Source organism: Typopeltis vanoorti, chromosome 4 (assembly GCF_054136105.1).
Source record: "Typopeltis vanoorti isolate ZY-2024b chromosome 4, IOZ_Tvanoo_1.0, whole genome shotgun sequence".
NCBI classification, from domain to species: Eukaryota; Metazoa; Arthropoda; class Arachnida; order Uropygi; family Thelyphonidae; genus Typopeltis; species Typopeltis vanoorti.
The window spans coordinates 105,347,189-105,371,740 of record NC_143552.1 but is presented as its reverse complement, the minus strand read 5'-3'; the positions used below and the strand labels follow the sequence as shown (position 1 = coordinate 105,371,740).

Here is a 24,552-nt window from a genome sequence, read left to right as displayed (position 1 = left end):
AATGTTAGAACACGTTGTTTCAAGCTTTCAAAAAGCAGTTTTGCCAGTGAAAATATTTGTAATTGACAAGAAAATGATTTTCTGGTGTGGAAGGCTGTTCTTTCGACAATATATTCCCAGTAAGACTCATAAATATGGCATCAAAATTTACAAACTGTTTACTAGCAGACTACATACAAAACATCTATGTGCATGCAGGTAAAGGTGACACAGTGATTGGTGGAGGGTGATGCTAATTCCATTATTTTGAAATTGCTTGATGGCCTCTTGAATACAGGAAGGATTCTATTTGCAGATGATTTTTATACAAGTTTGGCACTTGCTGAGAAACTTCACTCTAAAGGAATTTCTCTGTGGAATAATCAGGGAATAATAGAGTTGGACACTTCCTGCAGAAGTTATGATTAAGAAACAGAAATATGGAGAAATAATAGCCATGGAAAACAAAAAATGGACTGAAATGGACTGCAAAAGATCAGTAACTATGTTGAAAACTTACAAAGATCACTATTGTGAGTTAGTAGAGCATGCTTCTAAGAATAGGGTAGGACTGTCAGAAAGAAAAAAAACTCATCTGATGAAATTTTTGAATTTTCAAAGATGTAGTGGATAATTCGAATGATAGTTTCAATCATGTCTTGTATACACAGAGCAGTTCTGCATCTGATGAGGAAGATATTTCAGAAAGCAAGGTTTCTGAATTTTCAGTTTCAAATTAATGGAATCTGGTAGGTAATGCAGCAGTACCTGTTCAGGAGTACAGTAGAGAAGATGAACTATTTTTGCCACTTGATGCAGAAAATCCATCTGCAGTATACTCTGCATTCCTAACTTGATGACCTTATGGAATTTATGGTAAGAGAAACTAACAAATATACAGATCAGTGCTTATCTACAACTCAGGCTTGTGAAACTCGGTAGACAAATGAAATCCAAGAAATGGGTACCCACATCTGAAGAAGAAATGAAAAAAAATTTGGAATCCTATTACTTATTATCTGGTTAATACATGTTTCTGAAATATGTTTGTATTGGTCAAAGAATTCCATGTGTACAAACAGGAGAATAAAGAATGCAATGTGCAGGAACAAATTGCTAAGTATTTTTGTAATAATGATGTAGAGACTAGTGATCATCTACATAAATTCAAGAAATGTTAGAACACGTTGTTTCAAGCTTTCAAAAAGCAGTTTTGCCAGTGAAAATATTTGTAATTGACAAGAAAATGATTTTCTGGTGTGGAAGGCTGTTCTTTCGACAATATATTCCCAGTAAGACTCATAAATATGGCATCAAAATTTACAAACTGTTTACTAGCAGACTACATACAAAACATCTATGTGCATGCAGGTAAAGGTGACACAGTGATTGGTGGAGGGTGATGCTAATTCCATTATTTTGAAATTGCTTGATGGCCTCTTGAATACAGGAAGGATTCTATTTGCAGATGATTTTTATACAAGTTTGGCACTTGCTGAGAAACTTCACTCTAAAGGAATTTCTCTGTGGAACAATCAGGGAATAATAGAGTTGGACACTTCCTGCAGAAGTTATGATTAAGAAACAGAAATATGGAGAAATAATAGCCATGGAAAACAAAAAATGGACTGCAAAAGATCGGTAACTATGTTGAAAACTTACAAAGATCACTATTGTGAGTTAGTAGAGCATGCTTCTAAGAATAGGGTAGGACAGCAAGTACAGAAACTGGATGCAGTGTTCTGCCATAATGCTGGTAAGAAATGTGTTGATCTCTCAGACCAGATGACATGTTATTATTCCATTCTCAGAAAGATATTCAAGTGGTATAAAACACACCATGGAAGTACTCTTCGGAACAGCTGTTGTGAATGTGTGGATCGTTCACAGAAAATTCAGTTCTGAAGGAAATATTTCCATCCTACAATTCAGGGAGATAATCATAAAAGAATTTTTACATACAGGGAGAGACTATATATAAATTCTCAAGTGCATGGAAAGGCTATGTGTTCACAGTACATGTTATTTACTAAGTACTTAGCCATTGGCTATAATCTCTGTAGGATAGAAAAAATATTAAATGCTCCCCATAAATCCCCTCCATTGCCTACCACACAAGACTGCAGCAAAGCTCTTACCATCTCATACATTCAAGGCACATCTGAAAAGATAGCTGGAGTGCTTAATAAATATCAGCTGCACACCGTATTTAAACCTTATGCCAAATTGGTAACTCTCGTCTGTTCACCTGAGGGCAAACTCTCTTCTTTATCACATCTAGGAATTTATGAAGTGACCTTGCTTACTATAGACAGACAGGAAGACCTGTTGACATATGCCTTGGTGAACATAAAATATACATCCAGCATGGCATCCAAGGCATGGTCTGCTAGACCATGCCTTGGTTACCACTTCACACAGGGTCAATTGGAAGAAAACAAAAGTATTTTCACACAGACGTCATAAGTCAGATTGTTTTTGGAATCAGCAGAAGCTTTAAAACGTACTCCAAACCTCAACAAGTATGGCTGTATAAATTTACCAATATCTGGGAGACAGTCATTTTAAGATCTGATTAATATTTGTTTTCTCTCTTTTTCCAACATAGATGGTGCCGAATTAGGATTTTAGTTCCTTGTGTTGTCTATTACAGTTTTTTTAAACTAGTCCCATTGTTATACCAAATTGTTGCTTTCTTGTACTGTGACAAACTGTTGTGCTCTGAAGATGCTGGATATAATAACAGCGAAATATCAGCAAATAAGTTAATAAATAGTATTTTCTTATTATTCTATGTTGTCATCAGTACCATGAAAATAAATAATATATATATATAAAGAGATAATAGGGAAAAGATTACAATGGAAGGTCAGTCACACAGGGTCAGTAAACACTTCAGAGAATGCTATCAAAAATTTTCAGGAATTGGTGGAAAAAAAATTGGCAGATTGGAAATCTAAGAAGGTGACAGCATACTGTATAAATTGATGGACAGCTTCCCATGGGTTTAATTTGACTCATACATATGAATAACTTGCTACTTAAAATGATGTAATAATGTAAAGCAATATAATAGTATTCATAAATAAAAAAAAAATTTCTGTGCATATTGTTAGTTTTTAAAATAAAATGTCTACATAAAGGACAAAATTTTGAACCGCCCTGTATGTATATATACGCACATACACATACAGGGCGGTTCAAAATTCCACATGCAAACTTTGAGGGGAGGAGGTAGAGAACATCAAAATCAATCATATTCACATAGGAAAGCATGACTGGAAACGCCATCCAAAAGTGATTGACAGCGCTGTTCGTCAGTGAAGAGATCCAGGTGAGCAATTGGGCTTCCTCATTCAAGCTTTCAATGTCGTACAAAGAACATGCATTGTTTTACGAACGCTGAGATGGCAGACATGCGCCTCGTTTAACATATTATGTATTAAACTATTAAACTGCTCAGTTACGCCTAATAAAGTTTTTTACACTACTTATTGCCTTGTTTATTTCTGTATCTTTGTGTCCCTGTTAGTACCTTCCAGTGCCGTTTCCGGTTATGCTTTCCTATGTGAATATGGTTGATTTTGATGTTCTCTACCTCCCCCTCAAAGTTTGTACGTGGAATTTTGAACCACCCCGTATAAAGAAATACACATAACAAGCACAAATTGCACAAGGTGATTTGCTGCTCCATTGGTCTACATGTATTACTTCCACACCCACAATCACCTGATCAGCATTATTAGATCATAGGATAAGCCCCTCCCTATAGTTATGTGCTGAGCCACCAATGTATACAGCGACTGTTTATTATTGGTTAATGATTTATATTTCACAAACAAATCCCATTCCATCTATTCATAAGTTTTTTTTAATCATGCTCAATATAAATGCAAATAGGCAAGACTAGTGTTTACAGGATCACATGTTCTTCACTTCACCCCCCAACAACTTATAGGACATGCACATATATCACAAATGCAAATTTTTTATAATCCATTTGACAGTAATGAAAGTATTCTATTCATGTCTATTCTTTCTCTCCCTTGTAATTGCCCATTTATTACATTTATAGTAACTAATAATCAAATATATCATTCTCTTTAATTATTGTTTTTTCTAATATATCCTGAAAAAGAATGTTCCTTTTCACCCCCCCCCCCCAATGCTGATTTAGTTACAATCAAAGAAACTATCACAAGAAGTGGCATGTCTGATGACACACAGGTACGAAATTGCTAGAGCCATGGTGATTTCTCCCACTTCATTAATGGTTAGGTTAGCAGAAAGAGAACTGTGATTGCACTGACATGAATGTGTTAAATAAGGTAATTGTAGACTTTCATCTTATATAAGGCATCTTCAGTGCAGCTAAAAATGGAACAACAGAATATACAATTAACAGAAAGATTCTAAGAAGTGCAATAATAGGTTTAGAATAGGTTTACAACCAATTTTTAATTAAATAACAAGGAAGGGTTAGCAGATTGAACAGTTTATTAAATAATTATTAATTATGATTAATAATTATATTTAATTAATAATTATTTATTAATTAGTAATTATTTCTGATTCAAATTTAAATGATGAAGAACAAATATATATTTTTTTCATCTTTTTTAGGATACAAATTGGTATGTTGTGCAACAGCCTACAGAGATTTCCAGGATATACTGAGTACAGTAGGAGGAAAGCAAGAAAAAAAGAGAGGAGAACAGCTCATTTCAAAACTTAATTTTATACCAGATTGTCCTTCACAAAAAGCATTAAATCTCCAGACTAGTTCAAAAATTCGAGCTCGCTCACAGGTACTTCATTTTGATAAAACACTATATTATAAAATTCATACTGTAAAGATGTGGCATTTTTAAAATACTTTATATTGAAAACAAGTTTAGCCCTTGTTGGTTGATTATTTATATTTATACATATGTAGAATGGCTTTTTATTATGCAAACAACTAAAAGCCTAGTGTTATGTGCCTAAGATTTGCATTTCTGAAGACATTTCTTGGTGTAAACCCAAAAAGAATGATGTTTTAGTTGGAAAGACTTGGTTATAAAATGAGGCTATGTATTAGTGGTTTTTATCTGAATCTAAGTAAGTTTGTCTCACATTTAAATGGGTTTCACTCTCTTGCACGAGATTAAACTTACACACTTGACTTCCCATTCATGTGTTATCTTCTATCTAGGAGGTTGATTACCATGATGCAACTCATGGTTGACTATGGGTGTAACGATATGTGGTGAGGACCCTATCTTTTCCACATATTGTTATTAGTATTCATAGCTGTAAATCTCTGTAGGTTCATGGGGCTGGTTTGCCTGTTCTGAGGGACGAAAAAAACCTGAGTTTTCAGGTGAAAACCCTCTATCTCTGTATGAGACCGGCTAACTCACTTTTTGTCAAAAGACACTGGGTTCCTCTTTTGACTAAAGATAAAGGTTTCTCGTGTAATAGATGGGAATCGAAGCCAGGCCTTTCTGACCAAATGGCTTCGCCAATACCAACTGAACTATGGATGCTCTAACACACTTGACTAATGTAGGGTTATTACTGTTTTATCAGTACAGTAATCTACCATTTATTCAAGTGTCAGATCAATGATACTTCATTTAACCAACCCATGTATGTCAACTGTAGGGAGGCAGTTTGCCACAGCATGGCAAATCCCTTCCCCTCCTGCTGTGGTTGGGTAAATGACATCCCAACTCTTCCCTTAATTTGAAGTTGCTATTCAAAAGGAAAGCAAATAGAAGGGCATTTTCTGCCTATCATATACTCTATTCTTTAGGGACTGAATGGTGTAAAATCTTGAATAAAAGGAGTTTTTGTAATAAAATACCTTTTATGCAGATTTTAAAAGTATGCTAAGTCCCACTAAAATACTTGTGTATTAATAGAAAAACTTGGTGTTAATTAAAATGGAACTAATGTTTTTTTTTTTTTTTGGAATTATTGAATATTGTAATATCAAAAGTTTCGTGTAAGAACAAAGGAAATTACATATAAGGTAAATTGTCTAAGTATATCTCTAGTCAACTAAAATTCCAGACAGATTAAGAGATTGTCATGACCTGAGTCCACTGCAAACGCGAAGGTCAACATTACATGGGGGTTTCCCCGTCTAAATACACCGATCAACGAGGGTGACGGGGGCAGAACATTAGGGTACCCAGGGGACTATGACGTAAGAAAAACGAAGATCATTGGAACCATATAAATAGGAGTTTGCTGCGTCAGAAGGGACTTGCTTGGTTTAGTCTGTTCCTGGGAGTTCGAGTACGTTCTGGAGTGGAGTTTCTGTTCGTGGGGGGAGGAAGTCACGTGGAGTTCCGACGAGAGAGTTCAGACTCATGATGGTATCAAGATCGCCGTAAGCCGAGGAGTTCAGGAGAAAGTATGATGCTCGTTAATGGCAGCTGAGCTTCACTTGAATCGTGGGTGATAAATTGTTATCCTATTCGGAGACCTATGTTCATGGAGCAAAGGCCAGCAGAACAATGCAACTAAAGCATGTCGTATTAGGAGGAACCAGATGCCAAACTTCCAAGCCATAGGAATTAAATTGTCTGCTGATAACAAGAAAGAAGTCTTGCAAATTATGAAAAGGATGTTCAGGTACAGTGAAAAGGTCTAACGGGAATAAGAAGAGATAATCAGCTATAGAGGACCAGACTTCATGAAAAGTAAGAACTTTCCATTATTTAGTCAGAAAGAAACTTAGATTGTGACGGTAGTTTGGATTGATGGAATTGTTTTAAAATTAGAGTTGCAGGACTTTAGGCTTTGAGCTAACAATTGAATTAATTTACTCTAGATAAGAGAACACCTAGCTGAATTGTATAGCGAATCTTCATTTATTTGTTGTAGTTTTTTTATTTGTTGTAGGCTGAATTTTTATATGTTGACGATCTGATTATATGTAAGGTTAAGAAAGGGGAGTAAAATTCTAGACAAGTAGTCCTGCTAAGATTCAGATGATTGTGGGAAACGAACGTATAACTTATATTAAGTTGTTAGATATAGTGTACATAATAGATTTAAGCCAAATTAATTTGTGTCATTTGTGTATTTGTTGCTTAGTGATGAATAAATTGTTTTTCTTGTCAAAATAACTTGCCTGATCTCTAAGTCCAATGCACTACTCATAAAATCGAACCTATGTATCTTGAAGTGAAGTAGATATTGCCATGACTGCAGAGTAAAATATATATATAATTTGGTATAGAAATAAGTTAGGAAGGAGCTGTGTGTCATACTGGGTGTTCTATTCTTCGGAGGGAGATACACCTCTTATCCTAGAATTTTGGTGGCACAGCTGACTAACAAACAAGTTTTCCAAAATTTAATTTATAATAAACATCATTAAATCAGACAAAGAGATTGGCTCCAGCCCGAGGCAATTTCTTTGTTCTTGACTTCTTGCACACGTGAGCCTTACTATTTGCTGCCACAAGATAGAGGTAACGTAACTGATGATAAGTTGGAAGTATAGTAAAAGTTAAGAAGATAAGTTTCAAACGAGAAAACATAGAATTTTACAAAGGCGCAGCTGAACAAGAATTAATTAATAGATTTTTAACAATAAAACATAGATTTTAACAATGGTGAGGTTACTTATGCAAAGCATACACTGATTTAAAATGCAGAAGATGTATTTATAGTGCAAGCTTGAATATATGACAACCAGAGCAGCTGTCCCATTTAATATAAGAATCACATACTCTAGTTATATTTTCATTGATTATATTTTATTTTGCAGAAAAATAAATTTAATAAAAAAAATAATAAAATGAGCACTTCTTTTTTCAGTTAAAGTGAACGAGAACTGTTTTATTTGTTAGATAATATTTGGAACAGGTGATTCCTTAAAAGCAATAACAGTGACAGCCAATGGAGGATTTTTACGAGCAGCAGAATCACAGGTAGGTTTGTAAACCAAAATATATGATTAATCATACTTAAAATTTCTGTATTTCTTTCTTCCAGTTTTATTTGTTGCGTTTAAAATAATACACTCAACTTTTACTATAGCAAACAAACTTGTAGAGACCACAGAAATATTGCAGATAGCTTGCTATAGTGAATTTCCTTTAGAATAGTATTATGTCTCTGGGATTTTGGTCGGAACTCTTCTGTAATTTGTTATAAAGGTATGTTTGTAGTGAGTCGGTTATATTAGTAGAGCTGTTTTGACACCAGCGTGGTAAGGATAGGTGGCAAGTATTTTCAGAACTGACGAATACCGTTTTCAATATTCAACATTTGTTTAGCTTAAATAGAATAACTGTCATAATCAGGAAATCAGTTGCAAGCTATACTAATTTCCTTACTAGTACTAATCCATTTCAGTACTGATATTATTTGAATGCACCTTTCAAAAAAAAAAAGAAAAAGAAATGATAGAACATAATATTATATTAACTTTAATATAATTAATATTTTATTATATTAACATAATATTAACTGGACAATATTAAGTATTGTCCAGTTGAACAAGGCCCACTGATGTTTTCTTCAAGGAACCAGCATGACAAGTCATCTACTGGAACATGCTCAACCTCAGCAATATTGAAGAGAAGCCCATTAATGAAAAGTATCAAAAGAAAAGCAGAACTCACAGTGGAATCAGAGAGAGACCATGTTGGAATGATTGATGTTATCAAAATGAAGATGGCTAAAACACATGAGATACTGCTAAATAATAACTACAATATGTTGTATTTGGGCATTAGTGTTCAGATCAAGGAACAGATAGCTATAATATTCAGTATTAATTATGGAGATCTTCTTGAATAGCAGGCAATTTCAAGTAGTGAGGTGGACAAACAAGAAAAAGGAAAAGCTGATCTTTGTTGGAGATCTAAGCAGGAAGTGGGAAATGAATACCAGACATACAGAAAATGTTTTGAAAAAAATTTGGAGAAAAGAACAAAGTTGGGAATAATGGGTAGTACCTACTGGGTTTCTTCAGGATGTGAACTAGTCATTACTAATTCACATCCTGAAGAATATGTTCCAATTCCAACATAAAAAGTGTAAAATCACAAATTCACTTGGAGAGAAGACACAAGAAATAAGAGGTCTCATTGTTCATAGTGATATGTTCATGCCTGGTGCAGGATCCAAGATCGTTGAAATAGGAAGTGATCACCATATAGTTTTGAGCAAAATAAAATTGAATATCATATTGAAAAGTGCGTGAGAGTTTTAAAAAGAATCACTCGTGCAGCTTTCAGAAATGTATTGTAGATTAAAATATATAAATATTATTCAAGAAAAAATGAAAGTGTTTGAAAATTGGAACCAAACATTGGAGACTTGATATCAGACTCTGAAGAGCCTGGAATGATTAGCCAGAACCATATGACGAAGTTGTCTGCAAGGATAGAAAAATCAGAACTCCATGTTGGAGGCTCTTATAGTTAAAGAGGCAGTCATGGAAAAGAAGAAGAAAGCATACCGAAAGTTCCTAATAAGTAAATCAGTATGTGCTGACAGAATACAGAGAGAAATGTAAAATATATTTCTCTATATTTCAAAAAATTAACACAGAAAAATGTAAGAATGTCAGCATGTGCTGAAGAGAATACAGAGAAAGCAAAGCAGTGTGCATAAAATAACTAAACAAAAGTCATGGGAAGATTTTGGTGAAAATATAGAAGATAAATATTAGGAAGGTAGCAGAATGTTCTGAAAGCTATTGAAACAACTTGGAAATGGAGGAAAGATTGCTATAAAAGGAATCAGAGATGTGAAATCAGAGATGCCAGTCAGTTGCAAGTGCTTTGTGGTGAATGAGTTCAAAGCAAAGTATGACAGGTATTATGCAAATATTGGTTAGTGCTTGGGCGAAATATTTAGGACCTCCCTTGATGAGTCTGTAGACTCGGTGGAGATTATTACATATTATTACATGGAGATATCCATGTAATAATAATAATTAAGATAATGCAGTAGACATTTTAGTTGGCTAAGTCCCCAATTTTGTCTATCTTTGTTCATTCAACATTCAGGTGGATTCTTGAAATGGAATGTACAATAAGAAGGTGAGAACTGTATATTAGAAATGTTTTTTTATTTATTTTTCATTTTATTTTATTTTTTGAAAAAGTTGCAGGCAAGTGAGATTACTTAGGTTTGGAGAATCCATTTCAGTATTAATATTATTTGGGAAGAACTATGAGAAGTAGAACTGATTGACAATTCAGTATTGCACACGTGTAAGGTTTGGAAACTTGGGAAGCATAGATGAAATGTAGTGTAATTGACAGAAATATCTTAGACAAGATGAGAGATTTGGGGGGGGGTGATGATGGATGGACAGAGGCCTAAAATTTTGGGAACATGTCGCTAAAATTATAAGGACAGTGCATAGGTTTATGGCAGTGATGCAGAGGACACTAATATGTAGAAGTAAGGATATTATGGTTCCATTATAATAAGGCTTCGATCAGGCTGCAAATGGATTATTGTGCACAGATTTAGTCACCTGATTTTCAAAAGGATGAAGAGATATTGGAAAGGATCCAGAAATGATTGACTAAGGTGTTTTCTGCTTTTGGGAATGTTGACATTGAAGGAATGCAATTTGCAGGGTCTCTTAGAAGGAAGAGGGATATGATTCAGACATAAGTTGGTATGGAGTTATTATCATATCAGCATGAATTGAGGTTTGGGGAGGACAAGAGGCCTTCCCCAGCAGCTGTGAGCAGGCAGTGAGGAGTAGGTGAATGCATTTAAGGCCTGCATGATGAGCTGAGTGTATGACAGCGAGATCAGCCACAATGAGGGCTGATGATGATAATGAAATAATAATAATATGAAATGTGGCCTTTTTTTTTCTTTTCTTGAAAGCTCCAAAGCATTTGTAACATAATACAAAATGGAGAGAATTATCCATTTCCCTAAAGAAACAAACTTGCTCTGAATTTTTAAACAATATACAGTGGCTAAGGCATCATAGTCGCTTGGTGTCGCACTGATTAGCTCGTCGGCTTGTCGAGAGCTCCTGAAAAGATTAGTAGTATTTTGTGTTAACATTAGATATTTTACTAGAATTTTAAGTAGTATTGTTTGCTTTTTGTTTCTTGGTGTGTCTGTGCAATTTTTGCGTGTTTTCTGTTACTTTAATTATTATTTTTAAGAAAAGATAGCGTACACATGGCACCGATAAAGAAAAAAATGCGGCCAGGTCGCCATGTTTGTTTAAGAGTTTTGATGTAAACAAATTTATGCAATGTGCTGTCTGTGAGATGTATGCCTTGCGAAGAGCGGTGGGAGTCTGGTTAGAAAGTGATAGTGGAGTTAATATGTGTAGAAAGTGTAAAGAGAATGAGGGCTTCAAGCATGTTTCGTGTGTCGAGAGTGATATCGTTAACGATAGTCAGAATGTAGAAAATGGCGGTGTGCTAGAGAATTGCGTGGTAGTGCCAGATAGGTGTGAGAGAGTCGCTGAAAGTGTAAATGAAGATAGAAACACAGAAAGAATGGATGATTTGATCGATAATGAAAATGGTGAGATAAATGCGAGTAGCGAAATTGCCCGTTTGAACGGTGCGATACGCAGAGCTAAAAGACAACTGGAGCGTATGGAAAAATGTGTGTTGAACATACCGACAAATAATTGGCGGAAGTCTGTGACGGCAAATAATAGAATGTTCGTAAACGTCAATAAAATGAAGGAGCGAGTGCTGTATGGGGATTCGCTATTAAGAGGCATAATAATTGAGAGTTTAACGAAGTCGTACCAGCCGGGTGCGAACATAAAGGACGTCAGCAAATCTTTTCGACTGCAAAAACAGAGGGTGAAAGAGATGATAATCGTGGCAGGAACGAATGATTTGAAAGAGGACAAAATGGAAATGATAGAGGATGTGAGGGAGTTGTTTGAGGTAGCAAAAGAGAAGAGTGAGAGAGTTAGGATGGTGAGTATCTTACCGCAGTATGACAGCGAAGTGTTTAGAAGGAATACATAATTGCCAATGACTTTATGCGTGGGTTATGCATGGAGAGTGGTGTGGAATTTGTGGATGTGTGGAATGAGTTCGATGGGCGAAAGGACTTATATAAGATGGATGGGTTACATTTGAATGGAGTTGGTGTACAGAGACTTGAAAGAGTGTTGATGCATGATGTGGAAGTGGATGTACAGACTCAGGGAAACTAGATTTATTAAGAGGGGGGGGGAGTAGATATGCAGACTTTGAGGGGGGGGGCAGTTAAGTGTATGAATGAGTATATTATGCCCGAGCGAGTATGACGGACAACAAATCAGAATGGGATAGTTAGTATAAGGCATTAAAGTAGGGATGGGACAAATGGGCTTCTGCGATTCATGTACACTAATGCCAGGAGTATTAGGAACAAGAAGGAAGAGTTTTTGGCCATGGTTGGCACTTCCAGGCCACAGGTTGTCGGTATTAGTGAAACATGGCTGACAGAAGATGATAAAGCTAGTGGCATTGAATGCGATGGGTATAGCGTGTTCAGGAGTGACAGGGTGAATAAAAGGGGGGGAGGAGTGTTATTGATGATAGCTGATGAGCTTCAGCCAAGGAGTATAGAAGTTGAACTGTAGGATGGGGAAAAAAGCACATTTGAGGCTGTTTGGTGTGAGATAGAATCTAGCAGAACAAAATATACAATTGGGTGCTGCTATAGACCGGGTGATGGAGTGGATGGTGGGGATAGTATGCATAAGCAAATAGAAGAAATGAGTGGAAGGAGGGTAATTATTATGGGTGATTTCAATTATGGTAACATTGACTGGAAAGAGGAGAGGGCACATGGGAGGAAGGAATTGGATTTTATGCGATTATTAAGGGACAACTATCTACGGCAACATGTATTGGAAAATACCAGGGGGCAGAGAGTGCTGGACCTAGTAATTGCAACTGAGAATGTGGCTGTAACGAACATGACCATATTGCCACCAATTGGTGAGAGTGACCATAAGGTCATGACTTGGTAGGTGGCTAAAGGAATCAAATTTACAAATAAGACAGGGTACATGTGGAATTACCGGGCTGGTAAGTATGACAAGCTTAGGTGTGTGCATGGCTCAATGCCATGGCATGTAAAACTGCAAGGGCTGGATGTTGATAGTGCATGGGAGGTGGTTAAGAACTGTTTGCAGGAGGTAATGGTTGACTGTATACCAAGAGTCCAAATAATAAATGAAGTAGGGGTTAAATGGATGAACAACACTATTAAGCTTGAGCTGCAAAAAAAGAAACAATTGTGGAGGGAATTTAAGGAGAAGGGTGACCATCAGGCACAGGAACAGTATAAAGCTCAGGCCAGGATAGTAACAAGGGTGGTAAGAAAAGCAAAAGCAGATTACGAAAGGAAATTGGCCACACAGGCTAAAGAGAATCCCAAACAGTTTTTTCAATATGTTGCAAGTAAAAGAAAAAATGCTCATGGTAGAATGATCTTAAAAAATGTTGAGGGTAGGGAGGTAACCGAATCAGTCGATATTGCGGAATTACTGAGCGAACACTTTGCAAGAGTATATCATCCAGGTGGTGACTTTGCAGGAATGGAAGAACCAACAGCTTATACTGGAATTGTGATGAATGAAGTAGAGGTAACTAGTCTATTACAGAACCTCAATGTCAATACATCTGTGGGATTGGATGGTATACCAGCTCGTGTCGTACGTGAAGCGGCCAAAGAATTGTCAGTGCCCTTGACCATTTTGTTTAATTTGAGCCTCAGGACTGGGTCAGTCCCAAGGGGGTGGAAAGTGGGGAAAATAGTTCCACTGCACAAAGGTGGTTCCAAGGCTGCTGTTGAAAATTACCGGCCAATCAGCATAACAGGAATCATTATCAAGGTCTTAGAGAAAATAGTCAAGAGGAAAATACAAGATTGGATAGAAGAAAATGGGATACTGTATCGGGGACAGCATGGTTTTGTGAAGGGTAGGTCATGCCTCAGTAACTTGCTCACATATTATAACACAGTGACGGCTGAACTGGATGAGGGTAATGGGTTTATAGTGATTCTACTGGACCTTGCTAAGGCCTTTGACAGGATACCACATGGAATTCTAATCAGTAAATTGCAGCATATGGGAATGGACATAGGGTTGGTGAGATGGACAGGAGGGTGGTTGACGGAGAGATATCAGAGAGTGGTTTACTCAGGCGTAGAGTCCACAAGACGGCCTGTGATTAGTGGTGTGCCACAAGGATCTGTTCTTGGACCACTGCTGTTTAATTTGTTCATAAATGATATAGGAAAGGATCTGAGAGGAACAGTTCATTTGTTTGCGGATGATGCGAAGTTGGGTAGGGCAATAGTGAATGCAGATGACGTCAAAATTTTGCAGGATGATTTGGATAGATTGGAGGTCTGGGCTAAGGAGAATGGATGTCAATTTAATGTGGCAAAATGTAAGGTTATGCATTTTGGGGTGAAAAGATTGGCGGCAGTTTACTGCATTGGTGGAACCGTGATCCAGGAAATTGATGAAGCACGAGATTTAGGAGTGTTGGTGGATAAGGAATTGAAATTTAGATGACACATTGCAAAAGTGGCCAAATCAGCTCATCAAATCACTTGGTTGCTGAAGAATACGTTGACAAGCAGAGACAAGCAGGTTATTGTTCCTCTGTATCGAGCCTTGATAAGACCCCATCTCGACTACTGTGCTCAGATTTGGTCACCTAGGTTTCTTCTTGATGGGGAGGAGATGGAGAGGATCCAGAGGCAAGTGACCAAGATGATAGCAGGTCTGTTGAATGAACCATATGAGAACAGGTTGAGGATTTGTGGGTTGCAAAAATTGGTTGATAGGCAGAGGAGGGGAGATATGATTGAGACATTCAAATTACTGAAGGGTTTCTATAAAATTAATTCAGAAGATATTTTTGAGAACAGGGCTGGTTGTGGGAGGACTAGGAGACATCCATGGAAACTGGGCAAAAGTGTGGTTAGTAAAGGTGTTAGAGCTGGGTTCTTTACTTTTAGAGTAGTGAATGAGTGGAATGCGCTCCCTGAGTCTGTGGTGGATGCTGTGACAGTAAATGAGTTTAAGGCGAGGTATGATAGATACTATATGAATGTCGAATAGTTGTGATGAATATGATTTGGGGCCTCCCTCGATGAGTCTAATGACTTCCTGGAGTTGCCCGTAATAATAGTAATAATCAAAATACTTTTTGAATATATGCTTTCAAAAGAATACCTAAAAAAAAAAAAAAAACTAACTGGTTATACTATTTGTTATGTGAAATGTTAATTAAATTCAGATTAATACTCCAGTGAGTATTAATTATTCTGTTATTGTTTTAATACTCACAAATTCTACTTAGTTATATGGTATTCCCTTTTAACCCATGTATTTGTATTTATTTGCCTATCATAAAGAAATTATAATCACTGCTTGTCCTTTGCAGATAACCAATAATTATAAATTATAAGTTCTTAAATTTAATATTATATGATAATTTATTTTTATAAGGGAGATATAACAAACAGACTATACAGTATTTACAGAAAAGTGTAATAACCTCAAAATCATTCTTTACTGTTACTATACTACCTACCAAAAATTATATTGCTACTACTTTTTTTTTTTAGTATAATGTATTAGTATCATATATATTGTCATATAATATCATATCTATACTGAACATGCTCAAGAGGAATACAGAATACTATGATAATACTGTATTACATAAATAAATTTACATTTCATCTGCTTCTTATAATAAATTTAGTTTAATCCTTTTCCCAAGTGTAGGCAAACAAAGTTTGCACCTGGAGTAGTTCAGGACTGAGGCAACTTGTAGTAAAGGTGGACCAAGATCTCATCACTCCTTGTCTCAGTATCTCCCATAATGCAAAGCACATCTCCTTGCAGACATGTATAAAGCTATGCATTAAGGGAAAGAGCCACTACCCAAACCGGTTTTGGCCTTTATTGAGGTCTCATCAGTGGGAGTCAGACCCAGAAGTGATGATACTAAGGCAGAAGCAATGGAGAGGTCATATTTATTTATACGAGTTGCCAAAAGGTGTACCCCTTATTATTAATTTGCTCTGAATTTAGAGAAAGATGTTGGAAGTTTATTTTCCACTTGGTTAGACTATAATAAATTTAGTTTAATCCTTTACCCAAGTGTAGACAAAGTTTGTGTCTGAAGTAGTTCAAGACCGAGGCAACTCGTAGTAAAGTTCGACCGAGCTCTCATCACTCCTTGTCTCGGTATCTCCCATAATGCAGAGCACATCTCCTTGCAGACATGTATAATGCTATGCATTAAGGGAAGGGCCACTACCCAGACCAGTCTCGACCGGTTAACCTTTACTTATTAAAGTATAATAAATTTAGTTTAATCCTTTATCCAAGTCTATGCAAACAAAGTTTGCATACACTTGGATAAAGGATTAAACTAAATTTATTATAGTCTAACGAGTGGAAAATAAACTTCCAAAATCTTTCTCTAAATCCAGAGTAATTAATAATAAGGTGGTACACCTTTTGGCAACTTGTATAAGTAAATATGATCTCTCCATTGCTTCTGCCTTAGTATCACCACTTCTGTGTCTGCCTCCCACTGACGAGACCTCAATAAAGGTCGAAACCAGTCTGGGTAGTGGCCCTTCCCTTAATGCATAGTCATAGAAAGCTATGACTACAATATCTGCTCTCCAGTCAAGAGGCTGTGTGTTCGAATTCTACCTAGGCATGGATGTTTGTGATTGTCTTTCACCTTCATACATTCATTCATACAAGTTGAATACCCCCCCCCCCCAAGGTGGAATGGGTCACTATGGGGAATAGTAGATCCAACCCTCCTGCAATGGGAGAGGATGTCACCTTGTAGTGGGTAGAAAAACAGGCTGAATATCATCATCATATATACATTGAGTTACACAGCATCTGACTTAAGAATCATGCTTCAAGTTTTCTACCTTTGGAATGGCATTTAGTCTGTCCCTTGATCTTTAGCTTAATGTGGTAGTTATTTAGTTTCTGGCTGTTTAAAAAATAAAGTGTGTGGGTGTGTATTTATTATTATTTTTTAACAGGATTTGTTTGTCTATTTAAATTATACATGTTTTGGTCATAAAGTATTACAAAATGAAGATTTATTGTTGCATAGACCATATATTTACAACGTACTTAAGCTCTTACAAATTGCCTACCGGTTTCGCTAGTAACTGACCAGCTTTCTCAAGGCTTGCATAGTACAAAAAAGAGGTAAATGCAAAAAAGGTTTCAAAATACAAAGAACCGTTAGTACCTGTTAGGTAGCTAGGGTGACATGTCCGTGTGTTCATAATGCTGAGTAGTTATATCACGCGGACATGTCACCGGATTTGTATGTAACGCAAATGCGTAATATGGTTATTTGCATACTATTTGTGTCACCCTAGCTACCTAACAGGTACTAACGGTTCTTTGTATTTTGAAACCTTTTTTGCATTTACCTCTTTTTTGTACTATGCAAGCCTTGAGAAAGCTGGTCAGTTACTAGCGAAACTGGTAGGCAATTTGTAAGAGCTTAAGTACGTTGTAAATATATGGTCTATGTAACAATAAATCTTCATTTTGTAGGATTTGTTTGTATTTATTTATTTATTTTACTTTGTGAAAGACTGTCCTTACATTCATGATAAAACAAAAGATAAGATCAACTTGTATTAGTGAGCTTGATTTCTCAAAGGACAACGTACATTAGATCAATATTATGATATGCATGGCAAGATCACATTTTTAATATTCATGTTGAAGAGATCCAGAAAGGCTTCTAATATAAGCCACTTAGAAAAGTCAAAAAGAAGATCTGTATGTTGAGTAGTGAAGTTCTATGTATGGGAACAACATATAAATATGACTGATTACTGGTTTTTGTACAGATGAATTTTGGTGTTTGTGATGACAAATTTGTTTTTTTAGATATTAGTCAGGCTGTTATGGAACAGAAGCTTTCTTTCTGCTTTCTTTTCACTGTCAGTTTCAAAGTAGGAACCAAGGCCCTGAAAGTCATACTACTTCAAGAGTGTGGTAGTTTAGCTTATGCTTCCTTCTATTCTATTTTTTTAGGACTTTAGTTTTGCTACTGTTTGCTGTGATGCGTTTTTACATAGATTTTGTGCAGTCTGAATATTAATTGACTAGACCTTGAAAGCAGGATTTATTTCTAGTTAGATGTCATGCAATTCATTACTGAATTTTTATTATATTATTGGAATAGTTAGCATATGCTTTTATAAACTATTATAAGCTTTTAGTTACTCCTGCAAATATTTTTGGTTTAGTTAAGTTAAAAACAATGTGGATCTTTTATTTGTTTTTACCAAATATCAAATTTTAATTAATACTTTTTCATGAAGATCATTTTTTTTATTGCTCTGAACTATTATAGCTGTCACTTTCTTGTCAGTTTTTGAATTGCATGATTTCTTCTTTGCTACTTCCATTTTTTTTTTAATTAAAAAAAAACATACTACTTTAATTTTATATTATTGAAGTAAGTGTTTTTACCAGTTGACCATGAAATCACTTTAGTATCTTAATGCACAGCATATATCCTTTCAAATGTATGTATGTAATTGTCATGCATTATAGAAATTAGGTTACTTCATATGCCTTGAAAGGAAAGCTTTTGACCAGTGCATACTTCCTGTCCTAACATACGGAGGAGAAACATGGACTTTAACAGAACCCCTAAACAAAAAGCTGAGACCAACACAATATCGCATGGAGAGAAGTATGCTAAAAATAACATTAAGAGATAGGAAGACAAATACCTGGATAAGATCTCAAACAGGTGTCATGGATATTGTAAAATACATTAAACAGGCTAAGTGGAGATGGGCTGGCCATATTGCCAGATGAGTGACGGGAGATGAGCCAGAAAAACAACAGAGTGGAGACCAATGGATGGAGCAAGACAAAGAGGAAGACCGAGAAGAAGGAGGGATGAACGGGAACAAATTGCAGGAGTGAGATGGATGGGAGAGGCAGAAAACCGAGTGGTCTGGAAAATCATGGGGGAGACCTTCGTCCAGCAGTGGACAGAACCAAATGGTTGAAGAAGAAGAAGACATGCCTTGAGTAAAGAATAAAAATAAGAATATAATTTCTTGCTAAGTATAATTTACTTCCAGCAAAATGAAAAATCTTGCTACAACTATATTTCATCCAAAGTATTTTACTAATATGGTAATACATAATTTTCCTACTGTATATAGAACGTGATTTCTACCATTGAATTAGCTCTCTCTTTCCAAAATCCATCTACATAAATCAGTCAAATGCAGCCTTATTAAGCTGATGCAATGGGACTGTTACTTATCAGTGTCCTTACCACTGAAACAATTTTTCCATCAGCACTACATAAGCACCCAAACTTCAACTCCCAAGCCTCAAGATTGATTTTCTTACTCCACTACTTGCAGTTATAGCTTCACCAATACACTCTCCATTTCTGAATTCTCAATATGTTGCCTTTAGACGCATTAAACTTCATTCTAATTTGGTAGTCTGTTCAAATCTCCTTAAAAAACCGTCAACTATTTTTAAAGGTCCTCTATAATATCTTAATTCTTTTTTCACCTTTATATTGTCTGCAAACAACTAAATATCCTCCTATTGCCCTCCACAACCATGACAAATTGAAAAGATACCACTTTTCAATTTGTCACCTATTTGTTACCACTTTTTTAATCAGCCTAGTCTGCCTTCTAATCATTTAACTAAAGCCATTTGGCAAAAAAAAGAAAAAAAAAAGTTGTCTGATACCATCTTACAACTTACTAGATAAACTAGAACAATTTCCCTTTAACAAACCCATGGTGGTATCTATGGAATCTCTCATTTCCCCACCCTATGATTTTTCCACTATCTTACTCATAAATATGTAAACTAGTCTGTAATTTTTAACACTATTATGATGCAGGGCTATCTTACCTTCTTACTGCACTTTAGGGATCTCTTGTTTGCAAGACAGATTAATAACAAAATCATGGGCACCATTAATCCCCCAGCTAAGCATACTCCTATAAAATGTGTAGTAAAATCTCATCCTGTTTACCAGTATTTACCCCCCTGCACACACAGTATATTATTTTTTAAACAACATTAAATAGTTCACTACATCTACCCTATCCTAGTCACTCTTTACTATCTGTCTAAATTGGTCATTCTTCCACAATAATTTCTTCACATATTGGTTCATATAGCAGAAAATTCCAGAAGTTGACAGAAGTAGCAATCCCATGGGATTGCCACTTCTGTCAACTTTTTTACACAATTCCTGTTTTTTTTCATTCCACTGCTACCCAATATATATTTGCTTTAGTATTATACAGTATGTTCTTGCTATTTTAAATGTCTTTTAACTAACTTCCAAGCAGCAGTGATCTACTTCTCTTTATATATTATAGAAAGAGGAGCTTGGAAAGTAAGAAACAAAGTGTGTGTGTGTGTGTGTGTGTGTGTGTGTGTGTGTGTGTGTGTGTGTGTGTGTAATTAATCTGCTCACTTTCCATTAATGGAGTGAATATTAATGTTGCATTCACAATAATTTTGTTATATTTTGTAATGCTATTGATTACTATGTACCTACCAGATGGCAATTTCAACTTAGTTGAAATTACCATCTTGTAAGTAGAATACTTTTTTGATTGCATCAGCATGCCTATCATTTTTTGGTACAATATTTTCACATGAATAAAATCAAAATGTGATCATGATGAAAGGTGATAACTTGGAAAACTGTTGAAGCTTAACTCATAGTGTTGAAACTAATATCAAATTCTTAGTTTACAACAAGCAAAAAGTCATAAATTGTTTGTAATAATTTTTTGGGTAAATATGAATAAATGCAGCATTTTTATTTATGAAAGTCACTAATCCAATGTTGCCAGATATGCTTTTTGCCTTATGTCTTTTCTCTAAGTTCTTCTATGGAAACTGTTTGTTCCACTGGATTTGCATCTGTTATTCCACCATTTTCCACTAATCCTATATGAACATCAGCAGTAACTGGTCTCAAATTGAGCTGATTCATTTCATCATCCTTTATTCTTCTCTGGAAAAGTCTTTCTGATCTGTTGTTCCACATTGTGGACCTGAAACTTCTGGCTTTTTAAAGCTTCTGCTCTAGCACTAAAGTATTACAGGTCCTGCATCTCTTTGTGTGTGTAGGATGGATATAAAAAAAAAACCATGTTTCATCTTTGTTTTATTTTTGAAAAGAATTATTAAATGTGAAGAATGTAACATCATTTTTGCATTCTGAAGAAAATGTATTTTTTTTTTACAAATAATTTCCATTATGCAGTGGAGTTGTCTGATTTTCATTCAGATATACACATTTTTTTTAATTTATTGGGTGACTCATGTAATAAGTAGTCCTGATAAAAGTAATGGGAAAGAAATAGGTTTAATAAAACACATATCCTGCCCCCACTTACCACAATGTAGTATCTTTTTAATACTCTGTTATGAAATTTAATTTAGTGTTCTAATGAAATTCACTTGTATTTCTCTCCATAAAGAGAATTAATATTATGTAATTCGTTTTGTAAAATGTTGTTTAAAATAATTTGTAATTTCAGTTTATGTTATAATGTTTTCCTATACATGTTTGTTACAGAATAAACAAACATGTATAGTTGGCAATATATGTAGTTCAACTATTGCACTACTTTCAGCCAATACCAGCGAGCTTAAAGCTGGCACGTGCATGCACATAGATAAGAGATTGGATAAAAAGGAGGGGAAGAAACTCATTGCTAAGTAACATCTGGTTATGAGGTAATCATAGTTGAAGGGAGAAATAATTATAGGAATGTATTTGGAGGCCTATAGAATACTTATGTGAGGAATAATAGTAGCTCAAGTTTGGAAAAGCAAATTCCAACACAAGGTATGCCTACTGTTTGCTTTTTATAACCCTGCATGTTTCTTGTCAACAGATGGGATGCAGACAGAATATTTTATCTCTAGTAGAAAGTTGTCTGTTTCTTCTAAACAGTGTTCTTATACACACACACACACACACTATAAAAACACTGTTTCTTCTAAACAGTGTTCTTATAGTGTGTGCTATTACAGAATACTGAAGAAAACTATTATTCAGTTGTTTACTCGAGTATATTCTTTTAATGCTCAATTTTCTGGAGTGAGATAAATATTCTTGAGGATAATTTGTACTTAGGCTACAGAGGTAGAATCTATTCCTCATTTTGTAAGGAATGTTAACTTTATACTAGAGTGAGAAGTTTCTTTATTGGAATTTGATTGTATTAGAATGCATCATCATCATCATCAAATTCCTGCCATGTACCCTCAAGGGGGTGTACAGGATATGATTGCCTGAATATAACATTTTGTATTTATTGCTCAGAAAGATTTCATTTTTGTCTTTTTTTGTTTCAGTCACCCCTATTATGTCGATCTGGTACTTATCTAATTTCTCAGCTAGCTCCATTTCTTTGCCATTCAGGCTTCTTATGGTGATAGTACCAATCTTTAACTCTGGTGATGTTGAGTTGGGGTGTGTTTTCAGACTTTTCGCTGTTCACCCTGGTTTTCTGGCAAAAACAACGGGGGCCTTGTTTAACCGGGTGACGCCCCAGCTGGCATGAAATTTTGTCATGTTGTACCATCATTTTGTATTTTGGTTTAACCAATAAGAATACAATTTGGTCGGCTAAATTCCAACTTGCCAGCCCATCCTCATTCGTTCAGTATCCAGGTAGATACCCTACAGGGTACACCATGAGAAGGTGAGGATTGGACATTAGGTCAGAAGCCTTGTCGATTCTCCACATTCCTTTAAAGGCTATGTGGAAGTCTCCTCTCAGTTATACAGCTTTGACGCACCCCCTATTAGAACACACTAGTTGTTAAATCCTAGAGAGGTTTTTGTTTGTTGTTTACTGACTGCAATACTTAATCCTTAAGGATTAAACAACAATAGGGACTATGGGGGGATTAAACAATAGCAGTGGTATTAGGATTTGTTTCCTTTGTTTGGTTTATTGTTGGGATTTTTTTAATATTTCAAGTGGGTGAGTCTGAGAAAGACTATATTTCTCTTAATGATTGTATAGTCATTTAACGTTTTTTGTTTTGTATTACAAATTCTCGTCTTATTATTAGAGATTAAGGATAAGTAAATGTAATAAATGAGTTTTAATGTTTTGGGGAATACTAGTATTGTTTTCAAGGTAAATGAACAAATTGGAAAGAAACTGGAAATGCTTACATGATACTTGTGGTATGAATCTAACCTGGGAATAACCTGTATGGTTTTAAATAGGTGAGGATAAACAAAATGAGTTACTGATCAGAGAAATTTATTATTAACAATGCACTATAGAGTGAGAACATTTTAATTTTTTTTCAGAACATAACTGATACTATTTGCTGGTATTTGTAGAATGACCTGAATTTGTATAACTGCTTATCTGTGGGGGAAATCAAATAAATATTTTTCTTATTTTTTCCAGGGAGTTAAATTTGCTGCTTTTGTACATGAATCACGTGCCCTTACTGAAGCAAAGGAAAACACTGCCTTTCCGGTAAAGAAATCAGTCATGTGAACAGCCAGCATCGACATTTAAGGTTCATCTAGTCCATGGAAGATTTGTGTGAGAAATGTAGAAGTTTTTGTTTTAAAAAAAATTACATGCTAGTTTCTGCAGTTTAAGGTATTCGTATTTGCATACTTCCAAAGAAGGACTATGTGAATAGTTTGGTATATTAAACTGGTCTATTACACATTTAATTCATTATACACGTTTCCTTACTGTTACAGACATAGGCAAAAGGAATCTCCTCATGGCTTGAAGGTGATTAACCAGTAAAGAAAGATAAAGTATTATGTTCCAAAATTTGTTCCAGTGGAGCCTGTTATTGTTTGAACTCTGCGAATTGACACACACTTTAAGAAGTAAGAACTGAATGTGCATCTCGCTGCAGCCACATATTAGCATGGGATATCCCCCCCCCCAGATAGCAATTTTGGTCTGAGGATTATATAAGTCTATTTGTAAATCATGTCAGAATGTCATATCTTATGAAAAACTTAATTTTCTCCAGGTTTGACAAAGAAGAGAAATAACGGTGTAATCAAGTTATGCGTTTCTAAAAATTTCAACACCAAGGAGTAATAATTTACTCCATAACTCTGGCCAAACAGATTTAATTTAAATTTGGTATTTGGGGATTTTTATATCATTACACTGGGAATTTATTTAACAAAAATGTCTGTTTTTTTTTTTTTTTTTTTTTTTTTTTGACAGCATCCTTATTGTGAATGCAATTAGAAAAAAAAAAAAAAAATATATATATATATATAAAATTGAATCAAAGTATCCACTCACAGTTAAAAGCAGTTCACTGTTTTGAATAGTTGCTAAGCAGTAGCTGGCATAGTAAAGTTTGTGCTGCAAGACCAGATAAATGATTTCCAAATATCATGCAAAATGAAATTCTGGTTTCTGTTTAAGCTGAAGCATGAGCAAACTATTTTGCTACTCCTTGAAGTGACTTCAATGCCTTATTATGGTTTTCTACAGATATGTGCATTG

General features: G+C 35.3%; 1 protein-coding gene across 2 annotated transcripts in view; it reads left to right on the top strand.

Moving 5' to 3' along the window:
* LOC150107571 (UPF0415 protein C7orf25 homolog) overlaps positions 1–24,195 on the top strand; it is a 67,741-nt gene extending 43,546 nt beyond the window's left edge. The window contains exons 4-6 of one of the 2 annotated variants that reach the window (XR_016548203.1): positions 4,603–4,787; positions 7,798–7,910; positions 23,470–23,493. Coding sequence is in view for 1 of the 2 variants with exons in the window: in XM_090391391.1 (XP_090247517.1) it covers positions 4,603–4,787; positions 7,830–7,910; positions 23,470–23,562 (359 nt within the window). In the remaining variant the exon portion in view is untranslated. Of the gene's footprint in view, positions 1–4,602; positions 4,788–7,797; positions 7,911–23,469 lie in introns of both variants that reach the window. The other variant, XM_090391391.1, reaches the window with a different exon arrangement.
* Positions 24,196–24,552: the final 357 nt, after the last annotated feature.